This window comes from Anopheles funestus, chromosome 2RL (genome assembly GCF_943734845.2).
Source record: "Anopheles funestus chromosome 2RL, idAnoFuneDA-416_04, whole genome shotgun sequence".
Lineage (NCBI taxonomy): Eukaryota > Metazoa > Arthropoda > Insecta > Diptera > Culicidae > Anopheles > Anopheles funestus.
Genome location: NC_064598.1, coordinates 94030376 through 94053555, shown reverse-complemented (window position 1 = coordinate 94053555; position 23180 = coordinate 94030376). Strand labels below are relative to the sequence as shown.

The window sequence follows — 23180 nt, the reverse complement described above, 5'->3', positions numbered from 1 at the left end:
GTAAGCCAGTGGATGTTGACGAGCGACAGTATCGAAATTTGTCCGTAAATCTGTTACGGATTTCCACTCATTAATGCACCATAATAGTAGTTCATTTAGCTGCTTGTCATCATCGGTCAGGATTGGATATCTTCTCCTGGAGCTTATCGGTACCATATGAATATCAAAAATGCATGACAGGGCAAATATAAAAACACTCCTCATTATTTACTTCAATTACGTTTCCTTTATTTTTATACCCTAATTGTTTCTCACGTTACACCTTTCTCTTTCTCTCTCTCTCTCTCTCTCTCTCTCTCTCACTCTCTCTCTTATTCCATGTAGTCCACGAATTAGGTCCGCGCCGTTGTTTCAAGGTGGATGTTCCCATCATGGCAGTCGCCTTTCATCTTTCTCCTTCTATCGGTTCGCATGCTTCGCTTCGTCCTTTCGTAGTACGACGATAATGACGTAGATTATTCTTAGTATATGGTAGTGGATGATGTACGAGAGCCTAATAGTGCGGGTAAATGTAGTAAATGATGACAATGTTTGATTCCGTTTCGTTACGGGGCAATTTATGCGTATTACTACCCTTTTGTTGTTACCATTACAAAAAAACGTATACGAATAAGTATTACTTAGCTGACAATCATATACAAACATACATACACTAGGCGCACTTGTCGGCTTACAAAAAAAAAGTTCGTTTTTGTAGTTTGTTCCTGCTTGAAACCCTATCTAGGACAGTATGAACTTGGAAAACAAAAGCTTAAAGCTATACTGTTGGTTGTATTACCTAAACATTTGCCTTAATTTGTTCCGTGTGATTAAAACAACATTTAACAGAATTGCAACCATCGTCCAATGATTCAAAAACACAAATGATTCAAAGTAACAATTCAACATTTAAAAATGCAATCCGAGCAAAATAAAGACACTTGCTAAATCGGCCATGAGCCGATCCACGAGAGGGTGTAACGCTATATGTACTTCCTTCTCTAGCACTCAGATTCTCGGTTCGTTTTTTTTAAATGATGCGTGAACCTTGTTATATCCCTGTTGAGATATTGTAGAGAGAATGTCTCGTGTAGGCAAAAAGGGAGACTGTAGAGTGCACTACAATCACATACAATAGTTATCATCGTTTCCATTCCATGCTACCTTTCGCGATCGTATGTCTAATGTATAAAATATGTTCATGTAAAGATCACAATCAAATTTAATCGCTTTCCGTGCCAATTCTACCTCCCGTGTGCTGTTTTATGTTTGTCCAGTTCTTTTACGCCAGTGTGTAAAAAAAAAGCAACCGTAGCGAATAACCACACTGAAGGTGATCATGCGACAGGTGAGACGATCCTTAATCCGTTTCGCTGGGAGTGCTATTCTCTTATATGCGAACCAGCCGCATACATTAAAAAATCGATCCTTGCAAACCCTCAATCCGGCTAATCTCATTCCAACGCCATTTTACCTATTTAAATCACATTCTAAAGCTCAAACATACAAATTACGCTGCCATACAACATTCATACTTGGCTTTTGTGCACACACATCATGCATAAAAACGCACACAATCAACTTATGGTAAAAGAATGAAGGATACAGCGAGGCAGATTTGTGCCAGAATTACAAAGAGCGACCCATTACAAGGGAAAAGTATGTGTTTTACAACGTGGAGTACGGGGCGAGCTGCTTTTTAATGATGAAATGATGAAAAAACGTATGAAATTTTGGTCCTGAAACAAAAAAGTGATGCTAATTGTTTCATCCAACAACGAGAATCAACAATACTAAAATGAAGTAGAACTGATCCTCTGCTTTTCAGAAAGGGAAATGTTTTAGAAGATCCGCCTTACTGTATCCTACGCTTTGTTACACCGTGCGTTCTTCCCTTCCATACTATCACACCGTTTTCAATGATTTCCTGCCGTACCGTGTGAAAAAATATAATTTCAGCTGTTTCTCTCTCTCTCTGTCTCGTTTTCAAACCGTGTCCTTTTTCTCGCATAACCCTATTGCCTTACAACACCAAGTACAAAAAGCTTATGCGTTACAGTAGTAGTAGTTAGTGCTACATAGTGCTCTGTCCCAAAAAAAAAGAACTGATGACGACTCATTGCACAATGCGAATGCTGCTTGTTTGTTCCACTTTCATTGTGAGCATTATTAATACGTGGGTTTCTCCTTATTCTTTTTTTTATCCATTTGTTTACCTAATTTAATGGCTTATTTTTTGTTTTCTGCAAGTTTTTACACACTCGCACACGCACACCGGCATTGTAAAGTATTCTTTAGTAGATTGATGTTTCATATTTTAAAAATGTGTTTAGTTTGGATGCAGTTTTGCGTGTGTGTGTGTGTGTCGTCCACTAATTCTGCTATGGCTGCCATGGTTCATCGTGTCGCATTGTTTAAATATTGCCAACTAGCACTGGGATATTGTTTTCCTTTGTTTTCATAGATGTATTCTTATACACATAAACCGCTGTCTGAGTTTATATGGCTCATTTACAAATGAACGTACGATACGCGTATGATTGATTTCCCTTCCTTAGTTGGTTCTTCGCAATTACTAATATGTTAATGAAAATTACTTTCCCGTTTCAAAACGCTTGCGCTCTTAATTATTCTTTGAACACATGTGATAGCTTGTTTTGCACTCGCTAGCATCGTATGTTTTTCGATCCAATCTCTTCATTTTTTTTTTGGTATTGTTTTTCCACATTCCACATTTCCTTTCCGGCTTAAACCACTCACTCCGGGGCGGGCATTAACGATGACGAGCTGCTTACTATTTGGTGTGTTATTCTGAGTTGGTTGTGTTGTCAAATGTACGTACATTATGAACGTGTTGTTTTGTTTTGGCTTTCCATCTTATTTTTTATTTTCGTTGCGGATCGATTCTTTCATCAATCAAACCAGCTTGTAAGTAAAATGCTTACACACACACGCACACACAAGGCTACTATTATACGAGAAACATCCATTAAGCTATTTCCCGCCAACGATATTGATACGTTTTTGCGTGGTAATAAAATACTAGTCGCACCTAGTAGAGCAAGCCCCATCTCTAAAATCCATGCTCTAGTCGTGGTCTATCACCGTCACCAAAAATCCAACCAACGTCTTTCTTCTGCACTCTTCGAAGAGATGCAACTATTTGTGTTTTAGTTATCAGTCCAGGCCTGCAAAGCCACCTTAACACATAGTGCCTAGTAAATTAGCTGCCAAGAACAAGCGATGTGATGCGATGCATACGCCTATGCCCCATTCGCTGCAGGCATGGGATGATGCGAAAAAAAACAGAACATTTTAAACCCCTCTGCAGCTTCGTTCGCTCATTCTAGCTGCAATATGACACCGCAGTTTCTCGTCTGAAGCATAGTTTTCAGTTGCCGTTGCTGTGGGTATGGTGGTTAGTTGTGTATTCAGACGTACGCACGACGGAGCCTGTGTATACTACGGTTACAAATATAAATATCAGTCGTCTCTACTCCTACAGAGCACTTTTCTGGCTAAGCCAATCGCCTGATCTCAGAGAATCTCGCAACAACGGCAATACCTCGGGCGCGGACCGTTAATTGTTGGTGGAGGTGTGACCGGTGCAAAGTACGCGTGTACTTTTATGTTTGGAAGGTGATTCTATAAAGCATATAACATAAAAAAAGAATATAAAATTGTAGTTCAACATCCTAAAAGACCATCTTTTGGCTGCAATAACTCCACTTACCCTTAAACGACGAATCGCGTTCCGTGAAATGAGTTGGCAGTCGTACAGCTCTATCCGCTGTAGATTGTGACAGGTTATTAGATGTTCTAGCGTAGCGTCAGTGATCAGTGGACAGTTGTCTAGCTCTAGGACGGAGAGACTTTCGGCTGCACAACCACCACCGGCCAGCTGTCGGATACCTTCGTCCGTTATTAGTTCGCAGTGTGATAAGGTCTGAGAGGTGGAAGCGATACAATAAAATTGGAGTTTAAAGTGTGTACAAAGAGGCGTCATTATTAGCTTACCAATTTCTCAAGACTAGGACATCCTAATGCTAGGTTCTGTAATGTCGCATCCGTGATCAGGCTACACTCTTCCAGATCCATCCGCTCCAGATATTTACAGTTCTGCAATGGAACATACGGACACACAGTGTGAAATGGGGGACAGTATGAAGAAAAAAAAAGGAAAAACGTAAGACTACCTTGGCCAGAGCGATGAAGCCACTGTCGGTGAATTGTGCGCAACCGGCCACCTCGAGCGTGTTGAGATACTGATTATTCATCGCTAGGGCAGTGAGGGACTGATCGGTAAGCTCGGTACACTTAGACACGCACAGCTGCTTCAAATTGCAGCACTTTTCCGCGATCTTCGATATCGACGCATCCGTTATGCTCTACGAATACAACGTACAAAATATCAAGGTATCGTTCCATTCGGTCACAATTCCAGCGTTGCAGAAAATGGTTCATTTGCAAACATTACTCACATCACAACTATGTAGATTTAAAACTTCTATGCCTGGACAGTATATGGCGAGCGAGATAACAGCCCTATCGTTCACCTGCTTACATCCTGCAACCGAGGAAAAGGGAAAGATAAACATTAGCACGGTAAGCACACATTTGCAGCATGCATTTTAATGAAGGTTCATAAACAATCGCCCACTATTTGGCTCTTGTGCGTGTTACGTGCTGTAAGTGCACAAACAACCATTTGTTGACCCAAACTTGCTGCACAGAGAGCAACAACCGTATGTACGCTATTTAATCGCTTAAAACATAAGATTAGCTACTGCTTACAAACATGAAGAATTGTTACGCTTTACAAAGAAGCTTCCATCAACAAAGAGACGATACACAGTCGGGCAGGGTTTTCAATAACTGTGTTTGTTGTATGTTCTTACCTTTACTGCTAAACTTTTTAATCTTATTGCATCCCCTGGCTAGTGCCTCAACACCATTCTCCGTGATTAGATTGCACCAGGACACATTGATTTCGGCCAAATTCTGCGACGATAAGAAAGATTACACGCAAGTTTACAACGTTGCACAATGTAACGGAGAGGAGGTCTTCGACATCAAACACAAACTCCCGCTCTGTCATGCTGTACCTACCGGACACCCATCGGAGAGTGCCTTAAGGCTACTGTCGGATATCTGCGAGCATGATTCCAAGTTGATGGCGGTCAGCTTGGCACAGTTCTTGCTGAGCTGTTGTATGGCAACGTCACTGATCTTTTTGCACTCGGACAAATCGAGATGCTCGATGTTATGGCAGTAGTTGGCGAGGGTACGAATCGAGTGGCTGCCGACCGATTGACATCCGCGCAGTCGTAGATACTTGAGAAAGCCACCGCATCGCTGTGAAATGTTTTCAATCACCGGACCCTTTGGTAAGAAACGCAAAAAAAGTTAGCGAAATACATAAACGGCACGATCGTTTTGTTTCCTAGCCGGGTTTTTGGTGGCACTTACCTCAATGTCACGTTGAAAATCGAAAAGATCTATCTTCTGCCAGTTGGAACCGTCCAGCGCAAGCATGTTCCAATAACGGGAAACCTGAAGAAAGATATCATTTGAACAAGATAAAGATACTAAATCGACTTTATTTGGTGTGTAGTTTAGAGGTGAAAACCCACCTGTCCACAGCGGCATAGCGAAGTCACGTCAAGGTATGACAAAATGCGAAGCAAAATTTCCTTTGGTAGTTTCCGTGAGATCTCATCATCCGGGAGAGTAACACCTGACTTCTGCAGAAGAATAAGAAAATAAAAAAGCGATCGTAAGTTAAGAAAGTATTTTCTGGAGAAGAAATCTTAACTTATTAAATAAATTTAAATGCTATGAAGGATTCATATTTTTGGTCAAAAAGGAAGAAAATCACATACTAAAACACAAAAACGTTGTAACAAAAAACAATGAAACAACAACTCGCTGGACTTCTCCATTGTACCATTCCCGTCCCCATGTCGCAATCGCATTTCCGTGGATGGTTTACAAATTTCATTTCTTGTTGACGTTCGTAGTAACCGTTGGTCGTGCAACGAAATGTAAATGCAAAATACTCACTCCACGGTAACATTCACACCGAAAGCAAATGGAACGTGGAGCGAAAGAACGAATTCGACTCCCTAACCTTAGCACCATAAAGCGGGTCAAGTAATGGAACGTTACCGGAGGTCAAGGTTTATACAGTTGCACGGCTGGTGGACGGGTAAACCAAACCGATATCGCGCACGAACCACAACACCACACACATGGCAACATGGGAATAGAGAGCATGTTCCAACCAAAAAAAAACCCAAAAAGAAGGAGTATAAAATTTCAGCTCCGTGTAGTAAATGTTGGCCCAGGTCAGTCCCGAGCTGGATGAATTGAGGTTAGTCGTCGTAGAATGGTGAACGACTGTGAGGATTGACTTAACGATCTTCTTTCAAGGTGGAAATAATTCCTCGTCGCCCATGAGTTAACCCAATATATAAGCGGGTCCCTTGAAGTTTCGTCCTTGCGGGAAAGAAATACGCCAAAGGTGCCGTAAAAGGATGAAATTGCCCAGAAGAAATGAAACTGCCCTGTTGCAAACCTGCTGCTGGTGGACTCGTCGGCTGTACACTTCGTAAGTACGCTGGCTTTGGTACTGTTCCTGGTACTGGTTGTATTGGGGTTGCTGTTGCTGGTAGTACTGAAGTTGCTGCTGCTGCTGCTGTTGCGTACCGCGACCACCGTTTCCATGGTGATGATGATGATGGTGATGATGGTAATGGTGATGATGATTGTGATGGGAATAATGGCTAGGCTGATATCGATTCATTTTGCTCGACACTTGCGGATCACTTCGACGGATAACAACTACAGACACTTGAAGATCACGTCGTTTGAACACACCCTATCGACAAAGTGTTCATCGATGGATGAATTTTTTGAAAGGGGGGTGAAAATTTTGCTCGAATCACCCTAAAATGAGAGTGTGTGCGTGGCTCGCTGTATCGCGATAGAGTTCGGCGTGTGTCGAATGAATGTTCAAAAAGGTCGTAGTAGGCTAAAAACCTGTCTTTCTGTTTTCGCTCGGTCGTTGTACATTTTCATACGGGAATAGTTCGTGAATTGTGGATTGCGTCAGTTCGTGGACTGTTTATTCGATTGTGGAATAGTGTTTGCCAAGTTGTTCCAGTTCTAGTTCTAAAAGGATATTCCTGTGCCGGCACTGGTAAGTTGTACCGCCAGCGTGATAACCTGTTGGAGCAGACTTCGGCTGAATACGACGATGCAGAGGCAGGACAAACTGTTTCAAGACATTTGAAAAGCGACGCGTGGGAACATATGGCCACAGTTAACGGTCCTCATATCTAGTTTTTGTGTACACAAACTCAGGAAGCAGGGAGGATCAAGAAGCTGGATTCAAGTGCCGTAGTGTGAAATACTTCGTCAAAGGAGAAAAGCGCGTGTTTTCTAACAACTGTGCCCATGCGTCCCTTTGGCCTACTGCTTCAAAGGTAGCCTACCCTCTACAATCAATGCCAGTGCCAGTGGCGTCTAACGCAATCGGTTGAACGTGAAACTTCTTCTTATTTCAGTTGACATTCATACTTCTTGGTGGTTGCTCTCGGACAGAGCGTACGAATCGCTAGAAGCATCTTTTCCGCGTCATTTGAAAGGAACAAATTATTGAACATGGTCGTGATTATCCAGTTCTATGATCCACCTGCCAATGGAAGTGAAAGACAAGCCAACCTTAGTATTGGTTGTTTTTGCTGCTGATCGGTTCTAAATCGGTTTGTATCGCAGCTAACGATTCTCGAAAAAGTGTCAGTGTCCTAATCTTCCTTATTTTCATTGCTCAACAAACAGGATAGTGGAAACCGCTCTTGTTGACACTCTACATAGGCGCTGGATTGCATTTTTCTTCGCTCTGCTCATAGTGCGTGACCTTGGTTTGTTGTGGCAATCTATCAGTCAATTAACAGTCCCTTCAGGTAAGTATTGTCCATTCTTTTGGACGATTGTTGTATTGTTTTACGTATGTATATCTAATGAAGCATACTTTTTCAGGCAAAACACGTTCAGTCCTCCGTACACATCTGGTTTCCGTAAGAATTACGCCTCAAATTCGAAGGAGACAATGTTCTATCTGCACCTAGCACCTCTACAAACCGTGACCGATAAAGCTAGCCTTTGATCCTCCGTCTAGGATAAAATACTGCGCCAAAGTTGAAGGTCGGTCGAATCATAAACTAACTAAGGTAAGTAATATGTTATACTTTTAAAAAATTGTAGAGAAAATAATCAATAATTTTATTTCTTCTTGCACATGTACAGGAATCGCCACTCGTTATGAGATTATTATTGGTTGGAACCTTGTTTTTCGCCGTTTGTTATACGTAAGTATGCCTAAATAAAACGTTTGTTAATGCTTAACTAACATACGTATTTTTATCTCTTCCATATCGGTCTTAGATTCTATTTGCAGATACAAAATGGAGTGAAATATGCAAAAAATCGCGTGATAATGCGGTCAAAATAAAATCCAGATCGCACACGATAACAAACTCAAAGGCACGATGTTAGTTTGTTTCGAAACACGCTGAAAATTTCATTGAAAATTTTCGCCAGGACCTATTTGATTGATGTAGGATATGAATCTCTTCGAAACTTGATCTTGGAAGGGAGAAAATGTCCACGATGATGTATTGTTTATGCTGCACCGATCGAAACAGACCGCGTGATTATGAAAACGGTAACAAATCGTGGGCAGAATAATGTGGACCAGGATTAGAAACCCATGGCTAAGCTGGCGCAGAATACGAGCGTTGAAAATTGTACGCTGTCTGGATGGATGCTGGATTTTTTCTGGGGTATGGTCTAAAACTATGTAGATAATAAGAATAGAAAAAAGGTATGAAGCGTAAGATATTGATATTATTATGGTTCTAAAACACTACATGTTAATTGTTATCTTTTTACGCTTGCCATAAAACCAGGAAAAATAAAAAAATAATATTATATTTGTTAAAAACAAAAAATGTTTTCATTGCACCGTTGAAAATCAACGGTGCGGAAAGAACGATTGAAAATGAACATTACAGCGTAAAAATGAACCTAACGAAAACGCGCTCATGAAATAATGAATCTCACGCACACACTCTCAAAAAACGGCTTCACAAGATCTGCTGTGAAGCTTTTGTGAAGCCGCTTGTGAAGCCGTGAATTTTACTCGAAATTCACTCTCAGGCGAGCAGTTTGTCGATAGGGCAGTTGGACCTACACAGTATTACCTTCCGTAGTGGTACAAAGAAGGCACACAGTAGTTAGCACAGCTTTGCTTAACTTGCACCTGAAGTGAAACACAGGCTGGTGGTGAGTTTTCTATTCCCTGAGCGTTTCTGCAGACGACTAGATTTCGCACACAAAGTTCGCTTGATGTAAAATTATTAATTTTCAGCACATTTAGCACCAGATCGTTGCTGCACACTCGCCAACACGAAGGAGGCACTGAACTAATCCGGAAAAACTGCCACCCGTACGGCTACGACGCTTGTTCTTCGGGCTGTACTTGCTTCGGGCAAGGATTCTGCTTCGGTGGCGATCTTCTTTGTCTGGTAGGTCGTGCTGTTTGCCAGAATGAACCACAACAACGAAAAAAGCTAGACGCGGTCGGAGATTCCTTTCCCGTTTTTCGTCGTTCGCTCTCCGTCTGCTCGATGTATCCTGTTCTGCCGTCGAGACAACACAGCTAGTTTAATAATGCAATAACGGTGGAAGTCCTCGTCGCTGGAAAGGTAAGCCAAAGAACTCAAGCCGAGAGACTAAGAAGAAATTGAGAGCAAACGGTACGCATTCGCAAAACCACCCCCCCCAACGAAAGACGTGGCAGTGAAACCTAATACATGGGCGTACAGGACCTACTACAACACCAAGAAGTACTGCCTCATGGTACGTGGTTCCATGCAAAAGGGGATTCCAGTTTTTTTTCCCATCATTTACTGAATGAGCTTCGTGCAAAGGGAGCAAAAAAGATGTTCGGTTTTGGTGGGGTTTGTTAGACGAACAGCAACATTATTGGCACAGCAGTAAAGCAGTTGACGAATGCACACGTTTTACACACAAAGAGACCCGAACATCCGATCCGGGTTGCAGCCGAAGCCGTGCATTGTAAAAAGGACGCGCGGGTGTCTTTCCCGTAGCAATCGGGACAGGATGTGCCTGTTGGCCCGGCGGAGAAGGTCTGGCCACGTCCGATGTGTTGATCTGACGAAAAGGACACGAAACCCACCGAAGACGAAACGAACGCTGGATTTAGGACAACTCTCAGTGGTGGAGCGTGGTTACCAACTTAACGGATGGGAAGAGACGGTGGGCTGACAGAACCGTATTCGGTGTAGTACCACCATCATCGCCATCATCAACCCCTAAGCAGCCAGACAACTCGCTCGCAAACAAAAACATTGAAACCTTGGTGCGCGACGCACCGAAAGGATGGATGGGAAACATTCACGCAAACAAGAGGATCCAGACGACAGACACAGACGAGTATCGTTGTGAGCTGGTTTTTTTTTTGCTGTTGTCTCGCTAACCATCCCCAGAGCATCATTACAGAGACAAGGTCTGCATGACAACGCCCGACACTATTCCGGACGAACCCACTTCCGATAGGACGCTTCGTAAAGCAACAGTCATTAGCGATGAAGATGAAAACAGCTTTCAGGTTGTAGAAAGGAATCGAATAAAACTCCTCAAAGGTTTAAAATAAAAGCCACTTTTAGTGTGAATAGAATCAGAAATGCTTTTCACAAAGTAAGCTTTTGTGGAAGATAAACAAAAAAAGGACGTTTCAAAAATGCATAATGTGTAAAGACGGATTTTAACTGTCTGACCATTTGTGCATCGTTACGGAACACCATACAAAGCACAATTGATGCGAAGAAAGCTGAAAAAGCTGAAGAAGGCAAACACTTTGTAAAGCGCATGTTTCTTCACAGACGGACATCTGAATACACTAAATGGAATTTCTGCACTTTATGCTGGGAAAACACAACCGGTTCGTTTAGCAAAGAAAGGCAAATGAAGATATTTTATGCTGATGTTTTTTTTCTTCTCCCTGGTATTTAAGAATGAAATGAAAGTTTAAAAATGGACTAACAAGAAATCGGTGTCTGAAGACTGAAGGCTGAATACTTGACAATCAAGTATAGTGGTACTCGGAGTTTTTTGTTTGCATAACTTGGAAATTTGTTTGATACTTATTTAAAAATGATATCGGCCTCAAGAAGTCACACAAAAATCAATCCATTTCCTCATCAGTTGTTGAAGAGTGATTGGTTTATTATGAAGGACCTCCCTGTAGAAACGAAAATGCACAATTCGAGTTTTTATGATAAAGTTGCTCTTCGGTTAATTATCTGTTAATGTAATGTAAATAATGTTAATGTTAATGTTAATGTTAATTATTAACGGATGTCGTTGGCAAGGACATTCCTTATAAACATCTCCTTTGAAAAGATACTCAACATTCCACGATTTGACTGCCATTGGAGCAGACGACTTTTAACCTGACCTAAATTCGTCCGCTTCCCAACCTTACGAGCTCCGAAACCCGCTGACGGGAGTCACTGGCTGGGTGTTATCTGCAGCCACCCGAGTGCATCGGGCAAGATTTGTTTACTTTACGAAACTGCGCACTAACCGCTGGTATGTGTCTGTGCCGTTTTCTCGTCTCGTCCTACATTTTTCAACGCTGGCAGGAAAATGAGTCCCCAGTGTTGCAGGGGAGAGATGGTATGGATCTTCCAGAGGGGTTTTTTTTTCTCTTCCTTCGCTCGTAGCGTTATATACATATATACCCGCCGCCAAATGCGTCCGATGCGGTACGGGAAACAAGAGGTAAGCGGATTAAAATGATTCCTCCGTCCTCTTTTGCACACTGCATGATCATATAGACGGTATTGCTTATCATACTTTCTCCTTCTGCAAGACACCTTTTCATAACAAATAGGTTGATAGGGATGGGTTTTTATCATGTTTACATTTTTTTGTGCACAAAAATGCAGCGAACAAAAAACTTTGACCTACATTCCATTGGTTTTGATAATATAATTTACATATGGTAAGAACAACTAAAAAAACGTAAAAAACTGTGCCTTTGGGTTAAGTAGTGTCTTAGGATCGTGCAACGCAACAGTTTTCGCGACATATAGTTCAGACATTGGTTGGATCATCAATTGGTTTCCGTCCTTCAATAATAAAAATAAAAAAAAATATATATGATGCACCACACCGTGCACCGTTCCATTATTGAACACAATACTCAATATCGACCTTGACCGGCCAAGGTAATTGGGCAACTAAACGACTTCAAGAAACGTTCAAGCCACTCTAACGTTCATCGCTTACTTTCCACAATTTTTTGCCCGTTGCTATTAAAGACGAGTTGAAAGAAACGACAACTCAAATAATGGAAGAAGTATTTCCCCGTGATCAAAGCATCGAAGGTGAATTGTTCATTAGCTCATTTGCTCTTTGCAGATCTCACAATGGTGTAAATGGGCCGCGGAACAGTACAGGAGACATGGCCAAATGCACATCAAGATCCATCCTATACCGGAAATAGTTCTGCACGTGAAGAGAGCGTATGTTTTGCTTTGTGTCTAAGTGTATGTACGCTTTGTTTCACGCTCTTCTTAGAATTCGTAGCAAATCCATTCCCATTAGCACCTTGAAGCTGCCTACAAAATAACATCATCATCATCATCATCTGTTTGCGGCATGTTCACAAACTTACCTCGAATCGGTTGCGAACCAGCTGACTGTGGTTCATCTTGTCGTTTGGCTCCTTGCCGGAGCCTTTCTCCCTTTCCCCGTTCCGTGCCGTCATTGTCCGTGCTGGACTCCACTTGCTAGCGACGAAACTGTGGCTGGAATGTCGTTGTTGTCGTTGTTATCGTCGTCGGTTGGCTTTCCCTTTTACACGCGCTGGCCAAACTGGCGAAATTTCGGCTCACGCTTAGCAACTGTACGAACTGTTTTCCCTCTTTGCCACTGATGGGTGGCACACACCGCACACGAAATCCAAACACCAATATTCGTCACTTCCTTTCCCGGGAGCTTCTCCAGCAGGGCAGCAGAGCTAAGGAACTACGCACTAGAAACGTCTCGCGTCTAACCAACAAAGAGGCAACAAACGTCACAGCAGCACACCAACACAAACACGCACTACTACTCGATCAGCTAGGGTTCAAGGGAGCAAGTGAACTCCACGGAACCAAGGGAGACTACGAGGGGGACAGAGGATGGTATGAGGATGGAGATTCAATCCACTGTTGTAAAGGCGAACGAACGTACCAACCTAGCGGCTGTTACTGGACGCCCTTTTCCTAAGTGCCCTTCCAACGCAGGCCCGACTGCATGAGAGCTGGGACGGTACGGGGAAAGGGTGGCCGATACGTCCGCGTATAATTGAGAACGCACACGACCGATTCCAATTCCGGCGAGTGTTGGTGCAGTTTGCCGGAAGGGATCCGCTACTCTACAGAGTATCGACACTTCGGGAGCACTTTCCTTTGTTTGTCCGCGCGAGTTGATGATGCACGCGCGCGCCACACACGCACACGTATGCCCACACGTACAGCCTATACCGCGCACATACACACACGCACCGTGCGTCGATGAACACTAGATGGCTAATTTCCACTAAAAAAACTACTCCTTGCTGCACCTTGTTTTTGACAATTACCAAGTCACCAAACAGTTCTGCTGCATTTCATACGCTGCTAGGTAGAAGCACTCGCATAGCTATTTCAATCTTGCCTGAAAGAATAACACAACGACTTGGTAATTAGGTATTTCTAAAAGGTAAAGTGAAAATTAATTAATACATTAAAACACAGTCTATAGATTCACAGCGTTTCTTCACTTGCTACTGATCCAGCTAACGTACCGGAAAACACCCATCGGCAGTAGCAGTGTCTACTTTTCTTTTCTGATTTCCGCGACACATTCCCGGGCATACACCCGAATGGGGAAACCCCAAGGTTGGAACCGACTGACACCACTTCAAACTGCTGCAACCAACAGCAGCAGCACCGGGGCCCTAACGCGACACGACTGTATTCTGATCAGACGTACAGAAGAGCTAGTAGGCCTCCGGTCCGTCATCTGTTTCACGATTAGCAACAAAATAAGCATAAACAACAACAACAAAAACAAAGAGTCAGAATTACGCACACTGTGGAACGATACGCAACACGATCATTTTCAGCGGGACACAGACCCCCGGGGCGTATGCTATATGTTGCTTCCTACCACCCCATTCGTTCGTAGTTGGCCAATTCTTGATTCAATATGGCGACGATTCCTTTTTGCTATCGTTCTTTATGCTGCTGCTGTTGTAAATTGTTTTGCTGTTGTTTTTTTTCTTGCGCGTTTATGCTGTGTGCGTTCCATTTTAACTTGTTGTTTTCGACGAGACACTTCGCTCTCCCTCTCTGCGATGCGGTTTACATTATTCGCTCAATTTTTATTTACTGTTTCGAAGATATGCATAAATAACTCTTTTTCTGATTTCCGGGATGTAAAACTAACAATTTACACTAATGTTGTTATTCTGATTTTGTTTGTATCTTTTTAAAGAAGTGATAAACTATCCTGAAGAACAAATAAACAATAATAATGCCTATGTCTGTCTGAGCAATATGGATTTAAAATGCATTTGTAGCATATTTCTTACAAATTTCACAATTTAGCGAAAGGAGCAGCGCGCTATCGTCGTTTACTTTAAGAAAAGTAAAACTATTTGCGCGTTCATCAGACATCAAAGCATAAGAGCAGTAATCTAAACAACCGTCTAATGCGCCTATATTATTATTATTATCAATCAGCTGTTCTTGCAGGTAGTGTGTTTGACACCCGGAAAAACGTTTCGTGCTGCACGGGAAAGGGGAGGGGGATGGCGCCTTCGCTGCGCTTCCGTCAACACCCCTGCCTTGACATACAAAGCTCTTTTATTTACTTTAACCTTTGACAACAGTGCCTGCGCCGTATGGCATGCTGTGATGATTGATGGGGATTTGTTTTGTAGAACGGTCGAAAACCACATTACACTAGCAACAATAGAGGGTGTACGATTATTGATTTTCACCTCGCCTTAAGCCACATACTCATTCCACGAAGTTACTAATTGGATAAAACTTTATGCACTGCATGTTTTAGATGTTCTTTTAACCTGCTCTCGCCCACACCCCCGCGCTCACTCTTTCTTTACAAAACAAACGCACACAAACACACACCAAACACTCCTTGCCAGATTTTTGAAGGTAAATTCTTCCTGGCTGCTTTTGATCGCACAATATTAACAATTTATGTAACACACTCGATCACTTCGCCGTACCACATTCCGCTGCACTGCATCCTGCGTGCATCGTACGCTGGTGCGCTAACAATATTGCAGGCAGCGTCGAGAGATCAACATTTTGCTTCTTGAAATGCTACGCAATGGCACTTGTACTGCAAGGAAAAGTGCAAACATCCTCACACAGAATCCGTCGCAGTCGCAGAACGAGAATATGAAGAGAAGTATATGCAGTAACCGTACCGCTTCATAAACAACACCTAGAGGATGGGTTTTTTAATGTTCCACTCAGCAACAATCGTGCAAACTACCGTTCAGTTTTTCGCAAACAATTTTTCTCCTATTGTATGACAATTCCACAAATTGGAAAATTCGTTTTTTTTCCTCGAAACATTTGCACTGACAGCGAGCCGCTCTCAAAACAGGGCAAGGTGTATATAGAAACTTTCCCAAGAAAATGAATAATAATTATCACAATAATGGAAGAAAAACAATCATGTAAAAATAGATAGTTTTATCATGTTTTAAACTAAATAATTTCACGAATAATAGGGCCACAGGAATTCGTTTTTGTATTGATAATTGGGGCTTTTTTGTTAAATTTGTATGCGGACCTTGGTTGGTAGATGTCATCGAAGCGTTAGCATGCGTTACTCCTAGAAGAGCAACGGAAGAGCTGTCAGACTGTCCAGTATTTGTCGCATTCGATATTCATTCCGCGAGTGTTGCTGGAATTTATTAAAATTCTAGATTTGTTGCGCTTTGCATTCCTTGTTATTTCAGTTTAATAGCTTCCACACATCCCAACCAACAAAATGGTAAGCATGCCTTGGCAATCGTTGCCTGCAGATCACGGGAATGAGCCGTTTATAGTACTGATGTTTTGTTTTCCTTCTTTGTTAACGCTTGTGTTCCGCAGACCAATCTAACCGAGGATCAATTGGCTGGTAAGTAAAGAAATTTCCTCCAGTTACAAGGTGCTATTCCGGTACCTGAAGGCACATAGAGACATATTCATTCACATCATAATACACCAAATCTTGCGAATCCACCAACCATTTTCGCTAGTTCCTGTTCGATACTGGAATTCCATAAGAGTGACGTCATGATCGGGGCATAGGTACGCTCCGAGTTGTCATGTAGGCGAGTCTTTCTGCTCGTACACAGGAAGGTGACGAAGGCAACGGGCGAGAAGCACTAAAGGCAGAGGAAGAAAAGTCGCAAACCGATGACAAATCACGATTTTCAAACCGTGTATGAATGTGCATCCGTAGCGAACGTGATAACCGTGGTGTGTTTATTTAACTTTCATGGTTCACATGGGAAGACAGTTTTATGGTTTGTAATGTGCGAAAAACACATTCATTCCGAGCAGATGTCCAATGGTCACAAAGCATGTAAAACACGTTGAAGATATTTTCAAACTCACCTAATGCCACATGCATGACGCACGGTCGAGATCAAACGCTTTAAATTGTGATCTTTCTATAATTATGTTACCAATCCTCAAATCGCAGCTGCCAAACTGCTGGCGGTTTTATTAGATGGTATAAAGTAAGTTGAATATCCGCTCATGGAACCATTATCCCCGATGAGTCATCACGAAGAAAGTAAAATTCTGCCTTTGGCAATTGTACTCCCTAAAAGTTTGATTATTTCACCTGCAATGGCTGATATCTTATCAGTTTGATGCAGTGAAACTTGTCCCTTTTACGTACTGATAATAGGTTGTCTATAGGATTTTAATTTTTTTTTCTTTCTTAAATTTATTTTCAAACTGCTCATACTGTTTGATGAGTAGTATAGAGCGCATGCAAGAAAATATATATGCTTGATAAATTATTTTAAAAAAATCAACCCCACGTTCTGTTTGATTGATTTTACACGGATCAGAAGCTGATCGTTAATGGTCACCGATCGTTGAAGTATCAATTTCATGATGTACTTTCGTACTGTGTACATATGTGATGAAACGAGAAATTATCAGATGCTTATTTCATTATTTACTTCATTCAAGGCATCGCTGTAAATGTGCCAACTTATCAGCAACTCTTTTGGACGAATCAATAAGTTATCGTTATTGAGTAATAGATAACGTTTACGTCCATATGCGTAGAAACGATACATTTAATAGTTTCTTCAATAGAAAAACTTTATCCAGAACAGTATTCAATCACTTATGAGTGAGCAAACTGATTACTTCTGCTATTAGTGGACACCGTTTGTCAATCATGAAAGCGCGTACATTGATTCGTTGATATCTCCGTATCTTGTTTTTTTTTTATATCCCAAAATCGCGATATTGAGGCGCGTTGACGGATGGCCAGCATGTACCTACGAGAGAATGCAGAGCCCACACGCATACTACCAAACGGGCTGTCCCGTACAATTGCTGACTCAAGTATGTGGTTCTGCTCTGTGGGCTCGTGTTTTTTGCGTTTGCTAAAAGAAGAAACGAGGTCAACTCATTTGCGACGCGTTCCTTAAAAGGAAAACAAGTTGCCGTGCCGTTGGAGTGACCTCGCAAAACTGAAACCCCTATCTTTCCACCCTGAATCGTCCAGCGCGCCAATGGGTTGAGTTAAGTTGTTCTTTATGTGCCCCTACCATAAGCCCACGGTCACTTGCGCCGTTTGTCTGGGGTGTCAATGAGTGGAAGGGAATGATGGCAACATGTTGACCCTTGTGCCTACAATAAGAGTGAACATTTTAGTATTGTCTTCCATGAAGGATGCTGTGGTCTAGGTTCTACCGCGCAGGACGGTTTTATCGGGAGGGAATTACGCATGAGATGAGGATTGTTTGATGCGCACGATCGTGTCAGTATGCTGTAATACGGCAAAGACCGGAATTGTTATTACCACTAGCCCTTGCTTCTGGTGTCCATTTTTTATTTACAACCCCACATCATTGATCGACGATTGTTTAATTTCCAAGCTCACATTTTTGGACTTCCACGGAAGGTGAACGATTACGAGTCGATTTATAATGGACACACACCCTACAATCGTGCGTTAAAAGCCCACCGCACGCTTTTGTGTGCGTGTGTTTGGGAGCAATTTGTCAGCATATGGATGTACCTAATATGGGCAAAACTGAAATGAAATCGTTTCTGATCTGGAACAATATTAAAAAGATCGAACATGAATCAACTCTTGCCTCTTAATCTTTGGCATAAATTAGCTGCCTCTTAAAATCTTGATACACAGTTCCATCAAAAAGAGTTTTAAAGATATATGTGACACTTATCTTCATATTCCGAAAAGCAAATTTAAACCTATTAAGAATATACCGAAAAACCCGAGTTTTGGTACACGTGAATCAGTGCTTGCCACGAACGATCAACGAGCGATCGCACGGAGAAGGGAGATCTCTGCCGAACAGAAACAGATTATTCAATTTTCTTCCATAAATGGTGCTGTGCGTTGCCGCACGGTTTATACTGCTCAGTGTTTGCTATATTGCCTTCGTTTGGTCAGCCCTCGGAGGACTCGGCTTCATTCACCACCCATCCATCTCTCGCTCGTTCTCATTCCAAACCGTACGGTTGCAAGTGTATGAACAGAAAAGCGACACACATGTAGTATGTCGCGTATCGTCAATGCGAGTAAAGTTGGCAAAGTTTGTATTTGGTAAAAACGACTGTCTTTTTCTCCCCCGCCCGCTGCAATGGTTTATTGTTTTCTTTCCTTTCTGGATATAAATGTAGAATTATGTGTATGCGTCACCTTTTATAGACGAAACAATTTGGGGACTTATTTTGTAGGTCCAAATGGGGGGAAAAGGGAATTCGCCGCAGCCAAGGGAAAGGTTGTCCCATTTCGATACCTTTAGCGAATCTTTTATACAACTCAATTTCGGGTAGCTGTAATTGTAATATGTATATACACACAACATACAGCCATTAATCGCGTCTCCAATAAATTCCTGCTATGTACATTCGCTAGCGCCAACTACGAGAAATTACACGAATTAGCCATTTTTTTTTGTTGGGAACAGTAATGATATACGCAAAGGATTTAATGGATAGCTTGGTAGTAGAAAGTGACCACAGCTTACGTTAGTGTAGTGAAAGATCAGATGATTTTTAATGTTGAAAACTGATACATTGACACAGCAGCGTAATATTTATGATGATTATGTTCGAAAAATTGTTTTCTCTCTGTTTTTAAAAACAAAATATAATCTACCCTATCAGCGAGACAAATCGGGGAATGTCCCTGTCGCAGTAGGGAATGATATCGAATCCAGGTAATTCGTCACAAGCGACAATTCGACAATGGTCGACCACGTGTTGCTACTTTGGTCCGAAACTATTTGGAGAATCTTAGATAGGAATTTCTATTTCACTCGCCACGTCCACAAAGATTTGATGAAGATTAGTTTAAAGATACTAAGGGCCTCTTTTTAGGTATTCAAAAATGGACTGTAAAACGCTGAATATCTTCTTCTAGTTTCTTCACAAAATAAAAATAACCTGCAACACAAACATTTCAGTAGAATACAACTACCGTCGTTATAATAATCCCTTGTTTGGGCATTATTATTAGAATAAATCTATCTACAATTGAACGACTCTTCTAAAATGCACCATCCGTCCACAGAAATCCTCAAGATGTCCATGTGCATATGACACACTTCAGCTTTATCTTATCGGTAACGATCGTCGATCTTACCGGGTTGGTGTGTAGATCCCTCCAAGGCTTTGGGTGTGTTTTTTCTTCTTTTTGCATTAATTCATCCAACCCAACAACTAGACGGGAACGTGTGGCCTTCTTTTTGTCTCGGATGGAAGTGCGACATTCATTGGTAAGAGTAGCATATCCAGTTGCACACATGAAAACCCTGCAGTTGTCGTTTTACGGTCGCATGTTATGCGCTATTTTTTTTTGCGCTTCTGTCCCTTACCCACTATTCCCACCAACTAGGTTTAGGTTCGGAGTAGTATTTTGCTCTCGTGTCTTTTTGTAAAGCAAAAAAGAGCCTTTCGAACCGCCTTTCCCCCTTGGCTGCTGCGTCCACCGATGGGGTCTTTTCACACCAGCTATAGTGAAGTTCACGTTCCGATCTTCCGTCCGATCGTAGCACGATCATCATCTCGCAAACCGACATCGACGTCTGGGTGAATGGGGTGAAGCAACAGCATCCCTTCTCTCCTATGGACGCGTACGCCCGATATGGTTATGGACGGAATGTTGCAGTTTGAAAAGCAGAAAGGGGGGGGATAGTAAACTTGCGGCTTCGGCAGACAGACGGCTGGTATCTTTTGGATCGTTGCCGCCACCGCCAGTTGTCAACATACTATCCGATCGTCGAGACACGCGCGTGGTTTTGCACGCACGACACTATAGCGTCCTATTTGTATGCCGTGTTCGATCGTTGTTGCACCGTGAAACTTAATCCAGCTGATCGTACGATCGTCATTTTGCCCCTGTCACATAGCTGCGTCTGGCATTGATCAAGTGACGATCCACGGATGATAAAAGTGAAACAGAGTGAGCGAACGAGAAAAGTGTGTCAAAGTGGAGACCATTTGTAGGGAAAACGTAACGCACACTTGAGGTTTATTGTTGTGAAAGGAATCTGTTCGTTCTCTCTGTGTTCGTTAGGAGTTTTCACTCCATCCACCTTAGCTTGCAGTTTTTTTTCTAGCGAAGGGTGCTTTTTCCCAACAACAGTGTGAACGCGAAAAAGAGCGAGAGAGAATTGTGCTTTGGGGTGCTTTAAAGGCGATAAAGGCGCAGAAAACAATAGCGACAATCTGTGTGTTTGTGCGTAACAGAAAAACCGCCACCTTCTTCCTTCCCAAAACGAACAAAAGTGTGGCCGTGAAATTGTTGTGAAAAATAGGCATTTTATGTGCAGTGCTGGCCGACGGTTTTACAATAACGGTAGCGAAGGTGCACTATTTTTTACGGTGCAAAAAGGAAAAGTTCCAGGTGTGACTGATACGTGGTTTGGAAAGAGTTATCTAAGAGAGCGAAGTGTATAAAGTGTAGCTATCTATCGATATTGTTTTTTTGTTATACCCCTCTGAGCATACACAAACAACTACTTAAACAGCGCAACAATGTACATGTACGATCCACCGAAGAAAAACAATTTCACATCCGTGGAAGGTAAGATCGAGTTGCATTGTTTTCCGTCGATCAAACGAAAGAGTTGCAGGCTGAAGTGCGATCGTGTGATAAATGTTGATCTGTTTAATCTTCACCAAGCTTATTTTCAACTCCGTATGTCCGGAGTTAGTTTGCTAATATATATTCATTTAACCATCGGAAAAAGGAAATAACTTGTTAATTAAACTGTTCCGCGCATTGATAATGAACCATGGATGAGTAACGGGTGTGGGCAAAGGGGCTCTCCGGATGACCAACAATTGCCATGTACGGATGCATCGATTGCGAATTGTTTGCGCAACTGTCTCTGCTGGCCCTGCAAAGAGACATGCATAAAGAGTAGTTTTTCCATCTTTCTCGCACCGAGCTCGACTTGACGATGAATGTGAATGAAATGTTGTAATAATAAATGATAAAATACTAATGATCTTTTTCATCTGCTTCTATATATTTCTATTTCTGAATAGAATTCCAGGAGGCATTCAACCTGTTCGATAATCGTGGCGATGGTAAGATTCAGCAGCAGCAGATCGGCGAATGTCTGCGAGCACTTGGTCAAAACCCGACCGAATCGGACGTGAAGAAGTTCACGATGCAGCTGAAACCGGACGAGCGTGTATCGTTTGAAGTTTTCCTACCCATCTACCAGGCCATCTCGAAGCAGCGCACGGCCGAAACGGCGGACGACTTTATTGAGGGCTTGCGTCACTTTGACAAGGACGCCAGTGGTTTCATTTCATCTGCCGAACTGCGCCACCTTCTGACAACGCTCGGTGAGAAGTTGGGTGATGATGAGGTAAAACCATATCGCAAGACCAGTGATCAAGAATTTCTTCCTAGAGTAACCGGATTTTGTATGTTTTTTTCTTATTTGTTTTAGGTGGAACAACTGCTCCAGAACCAGGAGGACTCGCAAGGAAACGTCAACTACGAAGAGTTCGTTCGGATGGTTATGAGCGGCTAGAATGGTTGGTTTTCAACCATTTTTAAGCGCATTGGTGGTGATGTTTGCGCCGTACCATTCTCACATTTGCTTTCTCGACATCCCCTCGCACGTCAATGAAGGGCCGGGAAAGCTGGCCAAACACACCAAAATGCAAACATACACACACCACATACTAATCAGAGATAGACTTACGGAAGAGTATCGTTTACTTAAGCTACTTATGTTTCCATTCCTGCAACGTTCGTTCATGACGATGTGTTTTGTATCCGTGTGTGTGTAGGCGCGCGCATGACGAACCGCGCTTAGGCAGACATTGCATTTTCCCTTCGCCACTGTGTAGGGCCCAGAATTGAGTAAATGAACAATATTTTTGTTTTTCTTTAACTATATAATCGCAACACCGGAACGTTTGTTTTTGTTTTCAAGCTGAGTGTGTGTAATAATGCACAAAGCAAAGAAGGAAATTGCACATTGATTTACCTTTCTCTAGCGCTAGCGTTTGGTTACGTCCCAAAATTTGCCAGATAATATGAGCTAAACGAGCGCAGTATTTAATGGACGGTAAGGGAAGGATCTAGTGCCGGATTAAACGTGCGGCGTCGGGGTATACAAGAATAGTGTTTACTGTGAGAGAACGTGAGCGCGTGTTTCAAAGTATTAAGCCAATTTTTCCTTTTCGGATGGCTGACAGCATATGCTCGATTCATCCCATGTTTTGTTTCGAATTTAAGTGTGTGTAATCAAGCACTAGGATCTTCTCTTTAAACAATAAATATGCTCCAGTTTAGGAGACAATTAAAGC

At 42.2% G+C, this 23180-nt stretch overlaps 2 protein-coding genes and 1 long non-coding RNA gene across 9 annotated transcripts; 2 read left to right on the top strand and 1 right to left on the bottom strand.

The window, feature by feature from the left end:
* Positions 1–203: 203 nt before the first annotated feature.
* LOC125763301 (F-box/LRR-repeat protein 20) lies at positions 204–15746 on the bottom strand. 5 transcript variants are annotated; one of them, XM_049426249.1, is made up of 12 exons: positions 15557–15746; positions 13309–13773; positions 12749–13238; positions 5613–5723; positions 5449–5532; positions 5089–5361; positions 4878–4980; positions 4461–4546; positions 4176–4367; positions 3997–4098; positions 3713–3925; positions 204–3624 (listed from the first exon to the last, which is right to left on the bottom strand). In XM_049426249.1, exons 3-12 carry the CDS (start codon positions 12839–12841, stop codon positions 3517–3519), a joined length of 1365 nt encoding a protein of 454 aa, XP_049282206.1. In that variant the 5' UTR covers positions 12842–13238; positions 13309–13773; positions 15557–15746; the 3' UTR covers positions 204–3516. The 5 variants fall into 5 exon arrangements, with proteins under 5 accessions (XP_049282206.1, XP_049282205.1, XP_049282204.1 ...); XM_049426248.1 differs by having other exon boundaries at positions 12749–13773; positions 15625–15709; XM_049426247.1 differs by lacking the exon at positions 15557–15746 and adding an exon at positions 15353–15469 and having other exon boundaries at positions 12749–13773.
* LOC125763307 (uncharacterized) lies at positions 6863–9196 on the top strand. Of its 2 annotated transcripts, XR_007418339.1 has the most exons (4): positions 6863–7466; positions 7548–7745; positions 7822–7946; positions 8023–9195. It is a non-coding gene; the product is annotated as an uncharacterized LOC125763307 (long non-coding RNA). The 2 variants fall into 2 exon arrangements; XR_007418338.1 differs by having other exon boundaries at positions 7822–9196.
* A 220-nt stretch (positions 15747–15966) lies between the features above and the next one.
* On the top strand, positions 15967–23178 carry LOC125763306 (myosin-2 essential light chain). 2 transcript variants are annotated; one of them, XM_049426255.1, is made up of 4 exons: positions 15967–16131; positions 16233–16260; positions 21900–22228; positions 22313–23178. In XM_049426255.1, the coding sequence occupies exons 1-4, from the start codon at positions 16129–16131 to the stop codon at positions 22394–22396; spliced, it is 444 nt and encodes a 147-aa protein (XP_049282212.1). In that variant the 5' UTR covers positions 15967–16128; the 3' UTR covers positions 22397–23178. The 2 variants fall into 2 exon arrangements, with proteins under 2 accessions (XP_049282212.1, XP_049282211.1); XM_049426254.1 differs by lacking the exons at positions 15967–16131; positions 16233–16260 and adding an exon at positions 20562–21432.
* The last annotated feature ends 2 nt before the right edge of the window (positions 23179–23180 follow it).

Excerpts from the sequence above, each read along its gene's own strand:
- LOC125763306 (XM_049426254.1), top strand. The coding sequence starts at position 21,384 with ATGTACATGTACGATCCACCGAAGAAAAACAATTTCACATCCGTGGAA. Across the intron at positions 21,433-21,899 it reads CAATTTCACATCCGTGGAAG|AATTCCAGGAGGCATTCAAC; the intron begins GTAAGATCGAGT and ends ATTTCTGAATAG. Across the intron at positions 22,229-22,312 it reads AGAAGTTGGGTGATGATGAG|GTGGAACAACTGCTCCAGAA; the intron begins GTAAAACCATAT and ends TATTTGTTTTAG.
- LOC125763301 (XM_049426245.1), bottom strand. The coding sequence starts at position 6,784 with ATGAATCGATATCAGCCTAGCCATTATTCCCATCACAATCATCATCAC. Across the intron at positions 4,368-4,460 it reads TAAATCTACATAGTTGTGAT|AGCATAACGGATGCGTCGAT; the intron begins GTGAGTAATGTT and ends TTGTATTCGTAG. Across the intron at positions 3,926-3,996 it reads GTCCTAGTCTTGAGAAATTG|ACCTTATCACACTGCGAACT; the intron begins GTAAGCTAATAA and ends TCCACCTCTCAG.